General features: G+C 40.6%; 2 protein-coding genes across 9 annotated transcripts; one reads left to right on the top strand and one right to left on the bottom strand.

Annotated features, from left to right (window-relative positions):
• Positions 1-406: 406 nt before the first annotated feature.
• kctd17 (potassium channel tetramerization domain containing 17) lies at positions 407-7,564 on the top strand. 6 transcript variants are annotated; one of them, XM_077000376.1, is made up of 7 exons: positions 408-856; positions 3,420-3,528; positions 3,655-3,746; positions 4,090-4,233; positions 4,615-4,740; positions 5,039-5,172; positions 5,928-7,564. In XM_077000376.1, the coding sequence occupies exons 1-6, from the start codon at positions 506-508 to the stop codon at positions 5,135-5,137; spliced, it is 921 nt and encodes a 306-aa protein (XP_076856491.1). In that variant the 5' UTR covers positions 408-505; the 3' UTR covers positions 5,138-5,172; positions 5,928-7,564. The 6 variants fall into 6 exon arrangements, with proteins under 6 accessions (XP_076856494.1, XP_076856491.1, XP_076856493.1 ...); XM_077000378.1 differs by having other exon boundaries at positions 409-856; positions 4,090-4,185; XM_077000375.1 differs by having other exon boundaries at positions 409-856; positions 4,087-4,233.
• On the bottom strand, positions 6,506-16,404 carry gucy2cb (guanylate cyclase 2Cb). Of its 3 annotated transcripts, XM_077000372.1 has the most exons (27): positions 15,833-16,404; positions 15,265-15,377; positions 15,113-15,180; positions 14,648-14,863; positions 14,432-14,553; positions 14,235-14,334; positions 14,026-14,125; positions 13,783-13,924; positions 13,601-13,683; positions 13,319-13,439; positions 13,010-13,085; positions 12,801-12,903; positions 12,461-12,523; positions 12,085-12,156; positions 11,803-11,907; positions 11,607-11,693; positions 11,340-11,472; positions 11,083-11,220; positions 10,815-10,903; positions 10,580-10,677; positions 10,308-10,463; positions 10,003-10,195; positions 9,744-9,918; positions 9,415-9,513; positions 9,172-9,266; positions 8,955-9,031; positions 6,506-8,504 (listed from the first exon to the last, which is right to left on the bottom strand). In XM_077000372.1, the coding sequence occupies exons 1-27, from the start codon at positions 16,032-16,034 to the stop codon at positions 8,324-8,326; spliced, it is 3,207 nt and encodes a 1,068-aa protein (XP_076856487.1). In that variant the 5' UTR covers positions 16,035-16,404; the 3' UTR covers positions 6,506-8,323. The 3 variants fall into 3 exon arrangements, with proteins under 3 accessions (XP_076856487.1, XP_076856486.1, XP_076856488.1); XM_077000371.1 differs by having other exon boundaries at positions 13,601-13,924; XM_077000373.1 differs by lacking the exon at positions 6,506-8,504 and adding an exon at positions 8,527-8,642 and having other exon boundaries at positions 13,601-13,924.
• Between the last annotated feature and the right edge of the window lie 386 nt (positions 16,405-16,790).

Raw genomic sequence — 16,790 nt, 5'->3', positions numbered from 1 at the left:
TTTAAGCATCAATTCATCAGATTACTAGATGCTAGATAACTGACTGTATATGGCAAATGGTGTATTTTATTCCCGTCTTCTAGCTTCTACCAAGGTTGCGCTTGATAATATTTCCAGGTAAGAGACCAGGTTTATTTAGATTTGATTATGGTATAGTTTGCACTTCAAGTATAGTTTGCACTGCTTTCAAAATGTATACATTGCATTATAAATTACTTATTCATTTCAATACAAAATATGCAATAATGAGATTAATTCTCCAGTGAAACAAAACCTAGTCAGGCCCCTAATTACTTTGGTAGGGACAAATATTGCCGATTGTTTGAGCACTGCTTGCAGCCTGCGCGATGGCTGCAGCGTGAGGCCGGTGGGCGGGGAAACGCGCGTGGAACTGACATCACAGACGACGCCGCGAGAAACGGAGCAGTAGCGAGCACGAGCGGCAGGAGCAGCTTCCGGCGGCGCACATCCAGACACTACAAAAACCATCTGAATTTTACCTCTAATGGCTTCGGAGGAGAAACGAAAACCGGTGCATCGGATTTTAACAGAAAGCGCTCCCCTTTCAACACACAGCAACCACAACAATAACAACAACAACAACAATAACAATAAAGACAGCGACGGAAATGAAGGAACAACGACGGGCACTTCTGCTCCTATTGAGTCAAGCGGTACCGACAGTAATATTATAGGGAATGGATCTGGAATCAGTACGGCTGGCGGCAATAACGGGAAATGGATCCGTCTCAACGTTGGCGGCACCGTGTTCCTAACGACGCGACAGACGCTATTGAAAGAACAGACTTCTTTTTTGTATCGACTATGCCAGCAGCAGGATTTGCATTCTGACACGGTAAGACACGACCGACTTGGCCGATTTGAAGATAAGCAGAAATACCAAAGCACATCACGATCTTAGAAAAAACAACGTGTTCTTCCCATTAACGTGATGGTGAGTCAGATAGGCACACGTGCTGTGGCAGTTAATACATAGGGCCAGCTCCTGTAATAATGTTCTGTGGGACCCCACTCAACTGATTTCACACGTCTCTTATGTTTGGACATCACCTCTCATTTCCTTAGGAAGAGTAATTCCTCCTTATTTTTGATATAGGTGATAGAGTGAGAGTGGAATGGAAAATGAACATGAGCCCCCTGTGGATAACCTTCACACTGGGCTTGGATCTTCTGTGCCTTACATTCACACTTGGAATTGTTCATTAAAAAGCCATTTTTAGTGTATGACTAGGGTCAGTCTGTGCCCAGGAGGACAGTCACCATCGTTTACACTTTACCCTTCACCATTTCTAGCGTTCTCTCCCCTCCTCCTCTGCTCCTCCTCTCCAACCATTTCATGTGCCTTTCTGTACACCCTCTTTGTCACTCTCACTTTAGTTAATTTCTAATAACTCCTCGTCAAACTACTTTGTAAAATTTATAATAGACCAGGTGTCATTTTGTGTTTATGCTTCAGTATCCTGCAAACTGTTGCATGCAGTGACCTTCATCTGACTGAAACCCCATATCCATAATCAGAAGGGTTTCCCTCAGCATGAGGCAAAGACTTTGCGTTCATCTCAGAGTCTCTGTTGTAATTTGTGAGCCTCTGTGATGGTGTGGACACACACATTGGCCATGCATCACCCTTACAGTGAGATTAGAGGCATGGTACACTGATGGCTGCCAGATCTTCGTACAAAAATATCTATGGAGCATAGTCGGTTCTATTCTGGGTCCTGTTTTTTCCTCATTTTCAAATACTCGAGGATTATTTTCTCCTCTTGCTGAGGACAACTGAATATATTTGTCTTGTGGTCACTTGGTTTTGTTTTTAAGTGAACCATTAACGTAGGTAATATGAAGACTCTTAATACATTATCCTTAATAATAATAATTATGGTCATTACAACTCTCAAATGATGTCACGTGGAGGTACTAGAAGATTCCACGCTAAACATGCTTATGGAAGACAAGGACCCCGCCTTTGTTTTCTTTACCTTTATGTAATGAATGAGTAATTTGAATTTTCTAAAGCTAGATTTCAACCCACCAAGGTCCCTATGAGTTGCAGTATGAAGACATTTTGTGAGTGGGATGTAGTGCATGAGATGCTATGATAGCCACCCACCACAACCAGGACCTGCGTCTGACTCAACACACTGCACTGAAAAAGCCTTTCTCACACGCACTCTTTTCCCATTTTTAATAGTGGGCAAATGACAAAGTGCACAGACCCAACATGAAAAGGCCTGGATGAGAACAGCAAGTGCAGGAATATGTGGGGCCCATGTTGATATAAACAAGCCCTTTGTTTGCTTACCATGTAGTTCCTATGGGAGGCAGGTGGTTGGCAAGAGGGAGTTGCTCCTCATATTTCCTTGTGCAAATGCAGAGTGGCCAAAAAAAAAGTCCAAAACAACAGGACGAGTGTTGACTTGTTGGACACATGTCTCCTCTGGAATTACCCTTGATTGAGGAAGTGTGAATGTAATATGAGGGCTTTTATTGTGTTGAATGCTTGCGTTTGCATCCAGGAGTAGAAGGTCACCTACTGACTGACTTACAGAGGCAGGGTCTCCCATGCAGGTGTTGTCACCCATGAAATCAAGTCAAGTTGTCGCCAGCTTTGAGGTGTCTGTTTTGGTGTGTGTGTGTGTGTGTGTGTGTGTGTGTGTGGATGGTTGCTAATCCACTGAAGAAGTCGTATTCTGTGTGATAGCTTTGTTTGATTTTGCTCTTTCATATGTTCACATGGTGAAAAATGACATTTGTGTATGTTATGCATCTGAACTGTTTTTTTCTCTTTTGTGGCACACTGTTACACTGTACTCTGTGTGATTTCATCCTTACTTTCTCTCTCTCTCTCTCTCTCTCTCTCTCTCTCTCTCTCTCTCTCTCTCTCTCTCTCTCTCTCTCTCTCTCTCTCTCTCTCTCTCTCTCTCTCTCTCTCTCTCTCTCTCTCTCTCTCTCTCACTGCTTACTTTCAACCCCATGGGTTGTGTAATGTCCCCCTGCACCCAGCATGATGTAAAAGAGAGCCCTAATCTCTGAGCTAAGAAAAAGCCAAGTGAAGTGAATGTAATGGGCCCCAGGGGTGCCCCACTGAGCTCTTAAGGTTAATTCATTTCAGAGAGCGGCCACTCAGCTCTGGGAGGTGATGGCGGTAACCCTGTCATTGTCGGCTACAATTACAGCCTCACTTTATGCTCTTGGGTTTAAAATTACCTCTTGCTCCCAGTCATGTTATGCATTCTCTGTAGCTATATGCTTTTCAGTCCTTTAATGGTTCCTCGGCGACACTGTTTACACCCTGCCATTCTCCAATGTCTAGTATAATTAGATGAAGACATTTGATGTGCCTGCGTAAATCCATGTGACTGCTGAAAACCTGACTAAGCCTGAGCCTTTGTGTCTAGGATGAATCTGGCGCCTACGTTATTGACAGAGATCCAACATATTTTGGTCCTATACTCAACTACCTTCGACACGGGAAACTGGTTTATAACAAGGAATTGGCTGAAGAAGGTGTGTTTTGTGTTATGTATATTTTCAAACTGTACTTAAATAAATGAACATGAGCAAAACCGAAGAGGAATTTATTGATTCATTTAGGCACTTTCACACTTTGCACAACATTTGTTTGTCACTTAGGTGTCCTGGAGGAAGCAGAGTTCTACAACATCACTCCACTGATAAAACTGATTAAAGAGAGGATTCTGGAACGAGATTCAAAAGCATCTCAGGTGTGTCATGTCAAACTGAAACCATACCCTGAGTGATTCAGCTTGTTCTCGATTCTTCAAGCTGAGACTTTTATGAGGATTTTATCTTCTTCTGCTGAAATCCTTCAGGTTTACAGTACAGCTCTACACCTCAGTATCTCATCACTCTTTTGTTTCTTACGCAATGGCCCCTCTATCTCCCACCCACACTTTCTGCTCTCTGCTCCAGGGTTCTCCATGTACACCTTTCATGACTCATTTTATTTTACTTTTTGTCACATTTTGCCTCGTTTTTAGCTCACCTCTTTCTTTCCTCTTCTCTCTTCAGTCCGTGTCTCTCTTTCTCTTGTCACACTTACAGCAGGTTCCCCCAAAGCACGTTTACAGGGTGCTGCAGTGCCAGGAGGAGGAACTGACCCAGATGGTGTCCACCATGTCGGACGGCTGGAAGTTTGAGCAGGTCAGCGTGCGTGCCTGCAGAAAGCCCCGCCCCGGACTGCTCTGGACTGTGGGTTGGACAGACACTGAGCTGACATCCTATTCCCTGCCCCCAGTGTTCCATTCTCCTTCCAGAACTCAGAGTCCAGTGTCGTATCCCATGGATCTGAAATGACACCTGCATTCTATGTGCTGCCAGGGTTACTAAGATTCACCTGAGCAATTGCAATAAGCACTGTTGTTACTACATAAAAAAATGTCTATAAGGTGGCTGATCTGATCTAACCTGGACCAGTTTATGATTTATATGATACAATATGATATATAATATGATATGACATGATGTGTTCAAATATTTGATCCAGTCTGACCTTGAAAAAAATAACATCCTTGGGTATTGAGGACCTGTTTTAATGGAAGACCCTCTCTCTTCACCCTCTTTGTATTGTAGATGGTAAACATTGGTTCGTCCTACAGTTATGGCACTGAGGACCAGGCAGAGTTCCTCTGTGTGGTATCCAAAGAACTGCATACGTCATCTGGGGGCTTGAGCACCGATCAGAGCCACAAAAATAAGGTTGGACCTTCCTGCTCACAGTTACTGTTCTGTTTTGCTTGGTCACAGGGCCAGAGTGCTGAGCTCTTTACAAACTAAGTATCAGTTCTGATGTTATGGAGTCTCTGAATATCCTATTAGTACATTGACATTTTTAAAATCACTCCCATTCCATATCATATTAGCAATAGCATTTTTATATACAAAAGCTCTGGTGTCCATCTCTACATCTTTTTTGGTGATCATGTTCATTCCTTTTTTCTTTACACCCACCTGTATGGCTGCGGTTCTTTTTGTCTGCCACCCATTAAATGTCAAGACTTCAGAGACTCCAGAGGAGGAAGGAGCAAAGGAGCAGCAGGAACAGGAGGAGGAGAGGGAGAGAAATGCCAGCCCCAATGAGTCGCTTAGAGATTAAGGACACTTGTGTCATTGTACCAATCACAGAAATGGGTGAGAACACACGCTAGCTCTTTTCACATAGTGGAAGATGTAGAAATTCCAACTACCGGCCAATAGTAAGAGGACTCGGGGGTATTGGATTCCATTGCATCAAACAGTAGACACTGTTTGGCAAGTTAAAATGTAATTTATACTGCATATTGTTTTTGATAACATTTTGCATGTTTACACATTTTGGTATCACTGGTTTAAAAGAGCACTACTATATTATTTTAGACCCAAGCTACATCACACATTCAGGACATCCAGTATTGGGGTTCAAAGTTCAGTTGCTGTGTGTAGGTCAAACCATATTTGAAGTGAAATAGCCTAGACAGCCTCTATTAAAAATGTCACAGTGTACACACTGCTAAGTATCTTCATTATACTTTATATCTTCAATATACTATATTATCATTATCTTCAGTATATGTTTGCTTCCCTTCAAGTCCACCACTAAAACCAGGCTTTTGGTACAGTGTTGGTATGGCATAAATATTGCACTAAATGCAGTGTTAGTTGCCAGGGTTTGAGAACTGCTGTCTAAATAACAAAAGACCTGTCTTGGTCAGCACAGTCTTAGTGCCATAAGCTGCCATTTATTCAACGTCATCTTCACCCACATCTCCATCTGGAGAGACATTTTTCTTGTGCCAAAGTATTTATTCCACTTACATCATCATTATTACTGGTGTGAAGTGTTGTTAATTTTAACTGAATTGTTCATTGTAGAAAAGGCTTTCACAATCTTTTGTTCTGTTTCACAGCTTTTCCAGATTCATGGATCCCGGATGTAAAGTACACACTTTTTTATTCTGCATTTTACCAAGCTTCAGTTTAGTATGATCAGAATTACCATTTTGAATTACTGAATTGCCCCTCCCCCCTTAGATCAGTGGAGAAAAATACTCACATTACAACCAGCAGCAAAAAAAAATAGATGACATTAAAAAGTGTGGAATTGCATATAAACATGGGGGTGGTATATGTGCAGAAAGCAATACTGCTCAAGAAAATGAAGTGTATACAACTTAGTAAACTGTAACCAAAGAGCAATGTAATCGTGGCATAATACAGAATAAATCATTATGGTGCACTGAAAACGGGGATAAAATATTAACCCTGTTATCCCCATTATCCCTAGCTCTCAGTGTTTGGGTGTCTGAGGTTTCGGCATTAACTAGAACAGCAGTGTCATAGAATACCTGTGTTCTTTTTTTATTAGTGATATTGGGTATATTTAAAAAGCAAAGGTCTTAGCTGATGAGTTGTAGCACAGTTGACATTGTAATTGACACGGTGGCTGTTTAAAGCTCTGCCATGGGCAGTTTTTCCTGCAAGCGTGCATGCATTAAATGGCACACTTTCGAGTGCAGTGCACACGTGTCCCAGTGTCACCCTGGCCTAGGGCCAACAACAGCAGTCCACGAAAACCCCAGTCTCTGATGGTCTCTGGTGCCTGGCCCACCATACTGACACATACTGGGTGGTGCTGTAATACCCAGACTAGTTTATCTTAAATCTTTACATTAAAGCTGACTTCATTATACAATGTGTCATTTGTGATGGGGTCTGACCTTGTAGTTTTGACATAAGGCGATGCCTGGCTGTTCTGGATTAATTACAATTCAACAATAACTCACAGTTAAGGTTCCCATATACTCTACTTTAAAGCAGAATGTGTCACATCATTATATAACATTACAAGATGGAGTATAACACCAGATTAAAAGGAGCTCTTCTGCTTCCTTCAGTGCTGTGCTGGTAAAGGTAGCCTTCGTTTGGTATGTTTCTGTACGGTGGTATATTGGTCTGCTATTACTGTGCTTGTTCTATTGTTTTGTATTTTTTACATAGACAACATGCATAGAAACTGGAGAAACACTTAATTGGAGTTAAAGCAGGAATTTGTAATCAAAATTATTTAGTCGGACAGTGCATTAGCGGGCCAGTGAGTTTCAGTTAGGAAATCCTGTGTCAACTGGAAATCCATCATCCATCAAGTAGGGCACATTAAACTCAGAGACAGCGAGCAATCCAATTTTGTTCCACTAACAAAGCTTTTTTGGGAACACACAAATAACAAAGTTTAGATACGACAAACTTCAGTTTTGAATCAATTCACTGTGGGCTTTAGACATAGGACACATATGGAAATCTTTGTACTTGTCTCATTTTATCTTTCAGAAATGTGCATTATATGTGTTTTTGTTGTTTTATTTGGAGCAGAATTTTTGTCACTTGTCAGCATTACTATGAAGCTAAATTATCCTGTTTTTTATACACCTTTGTTTAATGTGCACATGCTGAATGTTTTAGATGTAAAATAAGTTGTTAAATTAGTCGTGGTTTATACATCCATCGAGGTTATGGAATATTGGATTAAACGGCCACTGCTGTATTATTTATTTGTTTTTATTCATTTTGTATACTGCCATTTTGAATGTGACTAAATCACAGTCCTAAATCAGAACTGAAATAACTTTTCAATTTTGTCCCTGCATTCATAAGCTTTTTCCCTGTTTTATTTTGTGTTCTTATTAACTGTGTACAGAACATATGCAATTATTGTTATCATTATTGATAATAATCCTAGGCATATTTCTCAACATACTCGAGAAGACTTCATGTGATAAACAATCAAAATTTAGTTTGAAACATATTTCTTAAATCTTACAAACCAAAGAAATTTGGATCAGTGCATTTTCCAGGAATTTTTTGTTAAGCATACAGAACAATTTGTGAGTAGCATATGTCATAGTATTGAAATAAACGTTGTTCCTTTTACAAAAATATTTGTATGTTAAACTAAGTTGCTTTTTCAGTTCAGAATAAAATATGGAACGGCCACATGAAAACCAAGCATTCCCTAATACAGTATACTAGAAGTGTAATAGACTGTAGATACCGCCACCTATCTTTGACACTGGCTACTACAGCTAAAAGATACACAACAGCCATAAAAAAATACAGTAAATATCAAAAATGTACAGTCACCTAGCCAAAAGCACACATCAAACCATTACTACTCAAACAAATATAATACTAATTCAAAGTATAACCTAACAGTTATATTTAAATACAGCAAGTACAATATTCTGTAGGAAATCTGTACTAAGTACCATCATGGTGCCGACATGTGTTGGTGGGGCCTTACAGAATGTTACAGGTGTGTGCTGAGGTTGTCTACGGTAGCCAGGTGCAGGTACTCGGGCTCGGAGTTGGCTCGGAGCTTCCTTTGGCGTGTTGAAAGCGTCTTCCTCTTTCCCAAGTTTGGAGAGTGTTCCTCCAGCAAGCTCTTTATCATCTGGGCCTGGTGCTGCTGCAGCTGTTCGAAGTTCTCTCTGCCGTAGCCAGTGGGGAAACACATAAGCTCGACCTGTTGCTTTTCCAACCCAACATCACCAGATTACCGGTCCGCCATTTTTAAAGCACTCTAAACTTCAATGGAGAACAGCTCTCATATTCTTTGTTGTGGGCAGCTGCAAAACATAGTCCGCATGGGCCAGTGTCTTAGTGCTACAGACCACACAGTAGCACCTTTCTGACTGAAATACACGCTGCATATCAGCGGATTACATTCTAAGCATACAGAGTGTTTGTATTTACAAGCCCTTGTTGAAACGTCAATTCATTTTCTGGTATGTTTTTGTAAAGCTAAACTGTAAGTAATAGAATATATTTCAATGTAACAAGCAACGTTTATCTAGCCTGACTACAGTCCAGTTGGATTCCACATACTCATGTTCAATATATGTGAATAATGAATGAAGGAGAAAAGGTGAGCTGCTCACAGTGCAGGGGGTGTGGGCAGGTTGTAGTCTTGCCCTGTGACTCCTGTTAACCAGTACGTTGTCTCTTTGCCTTTACCCTAAACATCAAACAATATTTGCACAAATGTAATCAAAGTGATGGTCGCCTCTTGTTAACAGTGGAAAAGGTTTTTCTGCAGTTGTATTTATTTATGTATTCATCTGATACTCATAAATGACATTGAAAAAGGTTGCGGACCTTTAAATACGTCTCTCCTCGCTTCTCGTATTCAAACTTGCGGCCAGCGCGCTTGAGGATGTCGATAGTTGACCGACTCACGTGGATTCTCCAGGCTGGATGTTGAGAAAGAAGGGCAATCGTTACTTAGCAATAAAAAAAATTTAGAAGGAACCGTTCTGGCATCTTAACTAAAACAGAAAAACAGCAATATAATATAGCTACCAGCAGCTGCATTAGTAATGGTGGGCTGGCAATTCTTACGTAATCCTGTAGACTCCATGCGAGAGGCTGTGTTCACTGTATCTCCAAAGAGACAGTATCTGGGCATCTTAACTCCCACTACACCGGCAGCACAAGGGCCTTTGCAGACACAGGAGGATGGATGTGAAATTTCACTTCATGTGTCGGAGTAGCAAACTACACAATTGATGAATGTTGTAACTTGGATATTTCATAGTAATGTTAAATATGTTACACAAGAGCCTTTGGTATGCATACACTAAGTAAGAGGGAAAAACGTAAGAGGTATGTCACTGGACTGTATGTCCAGCACTAGAAGGCCATGGTTGGGGCTGGTGTCTGGACGGCACCTGAGTGCACCCCTATACGGATCCAGACAGGCAGAACCGGCAGATGGCGCAGCTTAAATGTCCCCATGAAGGCCAGGATGTCCAGCGCCATCTGACAAATGTCCATCGCATGGCTGTTGCCGTTCCGCCGTGGCAACCCAGAGGCAACCATGTACGCATCACCAATGGTCTCCACCTACATCAGACAAAGGTAAATACAAGGTCATAGTGTTTTTACCGAAGCTCAAAGACTACTGAAATGCTGTGTGATGGGAGGCACCTTGTAGACATCGTGGTTGTCGAGAATGCTGTCGAAATGCTTGTAGATGTCACTGAGCATGTCCACCACCTCCATGGGTGTGCTGTACTGGCAAAGGGTGGTGAACCCCACAACATCACTGAAGTAGATGGTGACCTCTTCAAAGAGCTCGGGCTCCACCCTCCCAGTCTCTTTCAGAGACCGCACCACTGGCCTGAGATACACAGACAACAGACATGGAATGAATGCTGTATCTCGAACATAATAAGGGCTGCTGACAGCAACAAAGTCTGAACATGATGAGCAGGGCCTGTGCTGAGATTAACCCAGGAAGAAGCCTGATGTTGAGATCATCCGCTCGATCTCTCTCGGCCTTGTACAGAGCAGTGCGTTCTTCCACCAGGTACTCAAGGTTGCGTGAATACATCTGCAGCCGGCGAATGAGATTGCCCATGTATCCCTCGTTGGCCTGGTTGTGCAGACTTTAAGCAACAAGCAAAAGTAGCATTTGAAAAAGAACAATACTTCTATATCCTTTTTTATGTCAATGTCTATTTTCTTTGGGAATTTCTCAATAAAAAATAGCCAAAATAATCACCTGACAATCTTTCCTAAAGTGCTTTCAATCTTTCTGAAATCTGGTCTTCTCTCCGCATCCTCATCCCAACAGTTTCTAATTAGTGTGTATACCTGAAACTATTGGTCAATACTTAAAATACAATAATACAAGCCATATCCTCTTTTGGGGTTGCCCTGACAACTTAAAGCTACATTTATTAGTTACATCTGAGGAACAATAGATGTTTAAGCATGTGTGTACTCATTCAATTTACCTCTAGTTCTTTTTCACTAGCAGTTTCAATGTTTAGATCAGGTCTAAAGTAGGACATCGTTCTGGGATATTCCACATAGTAAAGCTTTTCTGTTGAAGAAAAAATGCTATATTATAAATGATTGGTATACGTACATTTCTTCTCTGCCACTGTTTTTGTGGGTTTATTTATCTATTTAGCTTCACGAGTATGAATATGACATGGACAGTAAATGTTCACCAGCAGAGGTCACTATGTGTATAATTTTAAGATTAGTATAGTATCTCACCAGCTTGGTCAGAACAGGCCTTGGTATAAAAAGTGCATTTTCTCAGAATGATTTCTTGAGCTATTATGGCAAAACTGTAGACATCGCCCTTCTGAGAGACCCCCTCCTTTCGTAAGTGCTCTGGGGCAGTCCACAGATCTGAGAAAGAAATTTAATATAGATTATACAAAAAGATCAATTAAACTCATAACAGTGCTCTAATTTAGAAAGACACAAGATTCTGGTATATGTACAGTCAGCAGCAGTAGAAACGATACCTTTGTCTGGACTGAGAATACTATTAAAACCAAATCCCGTTATTTTCACCACCATACGATTGTCAATGACACATGTGGTGGATTTCAGGTGACCATGGACTTCAATTTTGCTTGAGTGGAGGTATGACATGCCCTGCAATGCAGGAAGACATGTTGATATGACCCAGTAGAAAGGCCATCAGTTTCTCAGCAAATCCATGTAATGTCCAAACCCTTTAAGAATCATTCTAAAAGCCCACAAAGGTTCTGTGATGTCGATGACTTTACCTTTGCTATGTCATACATGACAGAGATTTTGAACTCCCAGTCCATGAAGGTCTCCTCTGGGTAAGAGATCCTATCATTGAGCACATACTGAAAGAACATGGAAAGGTGGCGTTTTACAGGAGCAGCGTGTGTAAATATGAGGTGAACATCTGCACATTCGGCTGTGAGGTGGTGAGAGGCGCATCGGTATACACACCCTCAAGGATCCACGCTCTCCATACTCGAACACGCCACACACCTCTTGCTCAATCTTGACTGTGCCGTAGAATTTTATCAGATTGTAATAATCTATTTGCAACAACTGAAATTAAAGTTTAAAAGCTTTTTTGTCAGGTGCCTTGGAAATGACAACTGTAAAGAACTATGTTTCTAAAATGAAAAATACAGTACCGATGGTCTTATTTATTTATTTAAACAACAACCTCAAACACAAATCTCAAGGTAAGTCATAAAGGGAATGAAAGGCGGGTTGTCTTACAGTGTTAAGCTCGATTCTCTGTATCTCATTGAAGTAGCCATCAGAAGTAGCCAGTCTTTTAAGGATGACTTTCTACAAAGTAAAAAGTGTTAACTCCTGTTTAAGTGAGCCCATTTAATCGAAATACTAGGTAATGACATTGATTCCTGTAGTTTAGTAGTCTGGTTCAAGGGTATCTTGAATTTTGGCCCATCTGTGCTATTATCTAGGATGAGTTCTGTGAACAGATGCAAAGCACTTTGTAAGCTGCTCTGCACAAGAGCGTCTGCTAAATGCCCTAGATGTAAAAAAATGTTAATACAAACACAGACTTGTTTAGGTGGGTGACTTTTTACACTACGAGAGTGGGAAAACGACAGGAAGAATGACAGAGCACCTTTTTGTCATAGCGCGCACGGCGAATCATGTGACTCCTGTCATTCCAGCCATCTTCATCAATCTGAATGACCACAACAACACAGTTAATAAAAGTATGGTTGTGGATCAATAACTTTCCATATAAGTCTGATTATAAGTGTGCTTTAAACTGAAACTGTACTGTTCATATAAGGTAAGTGTGGTATATGGAACAAAATGTAATAAAAGTCCTATCTCCATAGTGACATGTTTGTTTGTGGTGTTGCACAGCCTGAGCAGATGAAGAGTAAATCATGAATCAGGGTACTACGAGATTTGGAAGCATAAGGCCTAAAGCCTTGGCAGGTGACCCACATCACCTTTAGAGACACCATGTTCATCTCACTGGACTCCACAGGAGTGATGAGCTCTGCAGAGATGTGCGACCACCGTTTCTGTTTATGCCGATATGACCTGTTTTGCCTGGTAAAAGAAAAGGCATGTGATTGTGTGGTGAGAATACAACACAACAAACAAAAGGATATATAATATGACAACAGGCTGAAGTGACCAAACGTGTCAATCTCACCAGTATAAGGTGAGTGCGACGGAGGCGATCAGTCCCACTACCAAGGAGCCCAGTGCCATGACAATGATATCTATGGCTGAACATAACCACACAGCAAGTCACACATGACTTTCAAAGTGTCTGCAAATGATGGCTATATGAATTTAAGGAATTCTGCTGTGTTTTTAAGTGGCAGAAAGTTCAACTGTAATTATTCCACAACTTGGGATGCCTTATTTCCTAACAATACTGAATATGACCCTGTCAGTATCAGACACCTTTAAATACTACAAGCTTCTGAAGCCATATGAGAGCTGAGAGCCACAGCACCTTTATGATCCCTGAGGGGTCGATCGCCGGGAAGGCGGTTGTTCACCCAGATGAACGAGGGATTGGTTTCAACCAGTACTGTTTGATTAAGGGTGGTGTTGAACTCATACAGAACTCTGTACTGAAGAACAGAGGAGCAATTAAACTTTTATAGTTGATAGCACTAATCAATTGTGCCCTTTTGCCCAGAATCTGTGTGTACTCACTTTTACTGAGAAGAGTAATACATTTATAGTTGATTTAGACATTTTGGCTGCTGCAGGAGTGACATTTATGGCCTACCTCATTGTTAGCATTGGTGTAAATCAGTGAATATACCACATCTCTATCACCATTCTCATCTAACTCATAATCCCCTGCAATGCCTGTGATCACACACACATGAATCAAATAAACAAATGAACAATCTGGTGGTTTTAATGAGAAGCTAAAACTGAACAAGGACTGCTGTACGTTCACTTCACCCTTAAAGGAAATATTCCTGAAGTGGTTGATGTTAACGGCTTCAGTGTCCGTGAGTTCTGATGAGGGAGTACTCCAGATGGTCCTCATCACCTGGCCAAACAGCAGTACTCCATCGTGATACGCTGCCATATAGTCGTTCATCTACAGACAGAAGAAACAGGCATGATTCAAACAACACAAACAGCACTCAACTGTGAGTGGAATGGCGGTATAGAAGAGGATGTCAAAACAAAGCATCTGACCGTGTTGTTTGAACTGATGTTGTAGGTCCTTCTATCAGGCATGGTGAGCACCAAGACATTTCTCATAGCAGGATTGGAGGCCTCATTGTAATATCTGTCACTGTAGAAGATATGTGGTATTGTTTACGAGTCAGCTGTCCATGAGCAAACTGTGGGTATATAAGATTCAAAAATAAAAGCAATAGAGGAGGCCTTGGTGGAAAACTGACCTGTACAGATCAATCAAGAGAAATGTAGTGTGTGTATCAGAATCCATCGTTCCATTCTTCAAGACCATAATGTCCTCAGGAGTTCCACACAAAATGAACACTGAGAACGAAGCCCATTTCAATATTGAGATTTGGGTTAATGACATTTGACAGGAAAGGCATAACCTCACTTCCCCAACCAAAAAAATTTTTCTTACAGTTACTTTCCAATTCCTTGTTTTTTAGCAAGTCACTGACGTTGTTGTCCTTCCGTAGCACAACAAGCTTTTCAATTTTAGGCACAAAGGGGCCATGTTCAACCTCAAGGGCATTCATGTACCTACAGGTAAATAGGTAATATCCCAATAACACATGAAGCAGGCAATACACACATCAAACACTAACTTGTGCAAAGAATATCTCAGGTGACGCACCAGAAGCAATCCTCTGTGTAGTTTGTTTTCTTGTACATGTATGTAATTTTCCACGGAGGTTTAAGGTGGTCTTCAAACTTCCAGAAGTTGATGAAGAAGCTGGCAACCTTGCGAGCCGGAGGCAGTAACCGTGTCAAGTTGGTCTTGTAGTCACAAGAGAGGCCGAAGCTTCCGGCTGAGATGATGGGCATATTGATCTTAAGACCAATCTCAAAACTGACGGATATGAGGCAGAATGCACATTGGAAAACAACCAAAACACAATGACACTGCTGTGTGGTCAGAACAGGATTGGAAAACTACAGAAAATCTTTAAAAAACCATAAACAATGTAGTAGTAATGAAGGAGTGGGTCAATGGCAAAGAGACATGAGCCAAAGCACAAACCGGTATTAGCACCTGAACATGAATCCACTGAATGAAATGCCATGGGTATATGGCAAAGCAAAGAAAAGTCTAACTCACTCTACAAGTTGAAAGGTTGCCATAGTGCAGGTTGGTCCTAGGAGAGCACAGCCCACCATCCCTGAAGCCTGTAACAAAACATCACCAATGAGATATAATATGGTGGTTATGAATGTGTGTTATAGAAGGTGAGATCCAAAGCCAACACTCACCTGAAGGTCTTTAAGCGTCTCTACACCTTCACAGATACTACTGGCACAGCCTTTGTTTCGGTAATAAAGAGTTTGTAACCCGTGGTAGCTGGCAGTCAGACTCCGGTTCACACCTGTAATCAAAATCTAGTTCATGTAAAAAGTACCTTGTGTGTCTATATAAATATTGTGTTTAACCTCTTACATTTCAGGCTCTTTATTTTATTATTAATCTTGAAAAATACATTATCAGACAGTAACAACAATGAAATTCTCAATAACAACAGGGAAACTAATGTGAAAGGTATCCAACACAAATTACAAGGCTGAGTAATGAAATCCTGTTTGCTTAACAATGTCTCACAGAAAACATAACAAGGATTGTGTAGTTCAGATGCCATTATCACTACATGAAGGATCCTTTAGAATATGTAATCATTTCGTATAATTAATGCAGGGTTGAGTAAGTTGTCCTGAGTAGATTTAAAACAAATAACAAAATGCAAAAAGTAGACTAATAAACTAATTGTATTTTTTTATCTGAAGGTTTATCTGGAGAGAGAGAGAGAGAGAGAGAGAGAGACTTTACCATTGCTGAAGTTTATTTCAGCATCGTCTTGAATAGCTTTCTCCACTTCAGGCTTCACTAAATCCATACTCCAGGGTGAAACACCGTCTTTCAACAACACGACATTCATAATGTATTCCCCATTGAGGCAAGACGGAGCCAGGAAATCATTTCCAGTTGGTAAAATCCACAAGAGGAAAAAAATTAACCAGTTATTCATCATTTACTTTCCATCTGTTAGCAGTCACTGTTGTCCAAGTGCTGATGATTCCATTCCACTTAATCTCTTTAGTACTGTAGGCTACAGCCACCCTGTTTATCCTACATGTTAAAAAACAGTTAAAGCCAAAAAGAAAAGGTTTGAGTGTAGGCCGATTGGCTATTAATTATCAACTATCTTAAAGAATCAAAGTCACATAAAAAGACTAAATTTGAAAGTGCAATACGTTATTTTTTATTCTCTTCAACTGCAGTCTATACAGAACAAGATTAGGAAACTTCTTATTGTTTACCCTAGCCTAATAGATTTGTAGTTTAGCATATACTAATGAATAAATGAGAAGGCGAACGACGCAAAATGTGTTCACAGCCAATATGGGTCAAACACCTCTCTGCTCTCAGGATTATTACTTGCTGTCTGTGTTAATGAACAACCGAAAGCGTCACGTGAAAGCTCGACTATAAAAACACTAAGGGAGTTAATCCAACTCCTTAGTCAGGAATCGATTTATTTTCTGTGGAAGGTTCTGTAAAAATGTCCGTATCCGGTGTTCTATGTGGTGTATTAAAATCATGTAATAATATAATAAATCATTTGAGAAAATAATATTCATTAGGCCTATATTAATAATACATTTTTTTCTGGAATTTATAAATGCAGGCATTATTCGAGATATTAGAACCTGCAAAAACACCTGACAATTAACTCGACTACTTTGCTCTACTAAAAGTCTTAACTGTACTGTATTTAATGCCTAAC

Source organism: Brachyhypopomus gauderio, chromosome 3 (assembly GCF_052324685.1).
Source record: "Brachyhypopomus gauderio isolate BG-103 chromosome 3, BGAUD_0.2, whole genome shotgun sequence".
Classification (NCBI taxonomy): Eukaryota; Metazoa; Chordata; class Actinopteri; order Gymnotiformes; family Hypopomidae; genus Brachyhypopomus; species Brachyhypopomus gauderio.
This window is presented reverse-complemented; position numbering and strand designations above follow the sequence as displayed.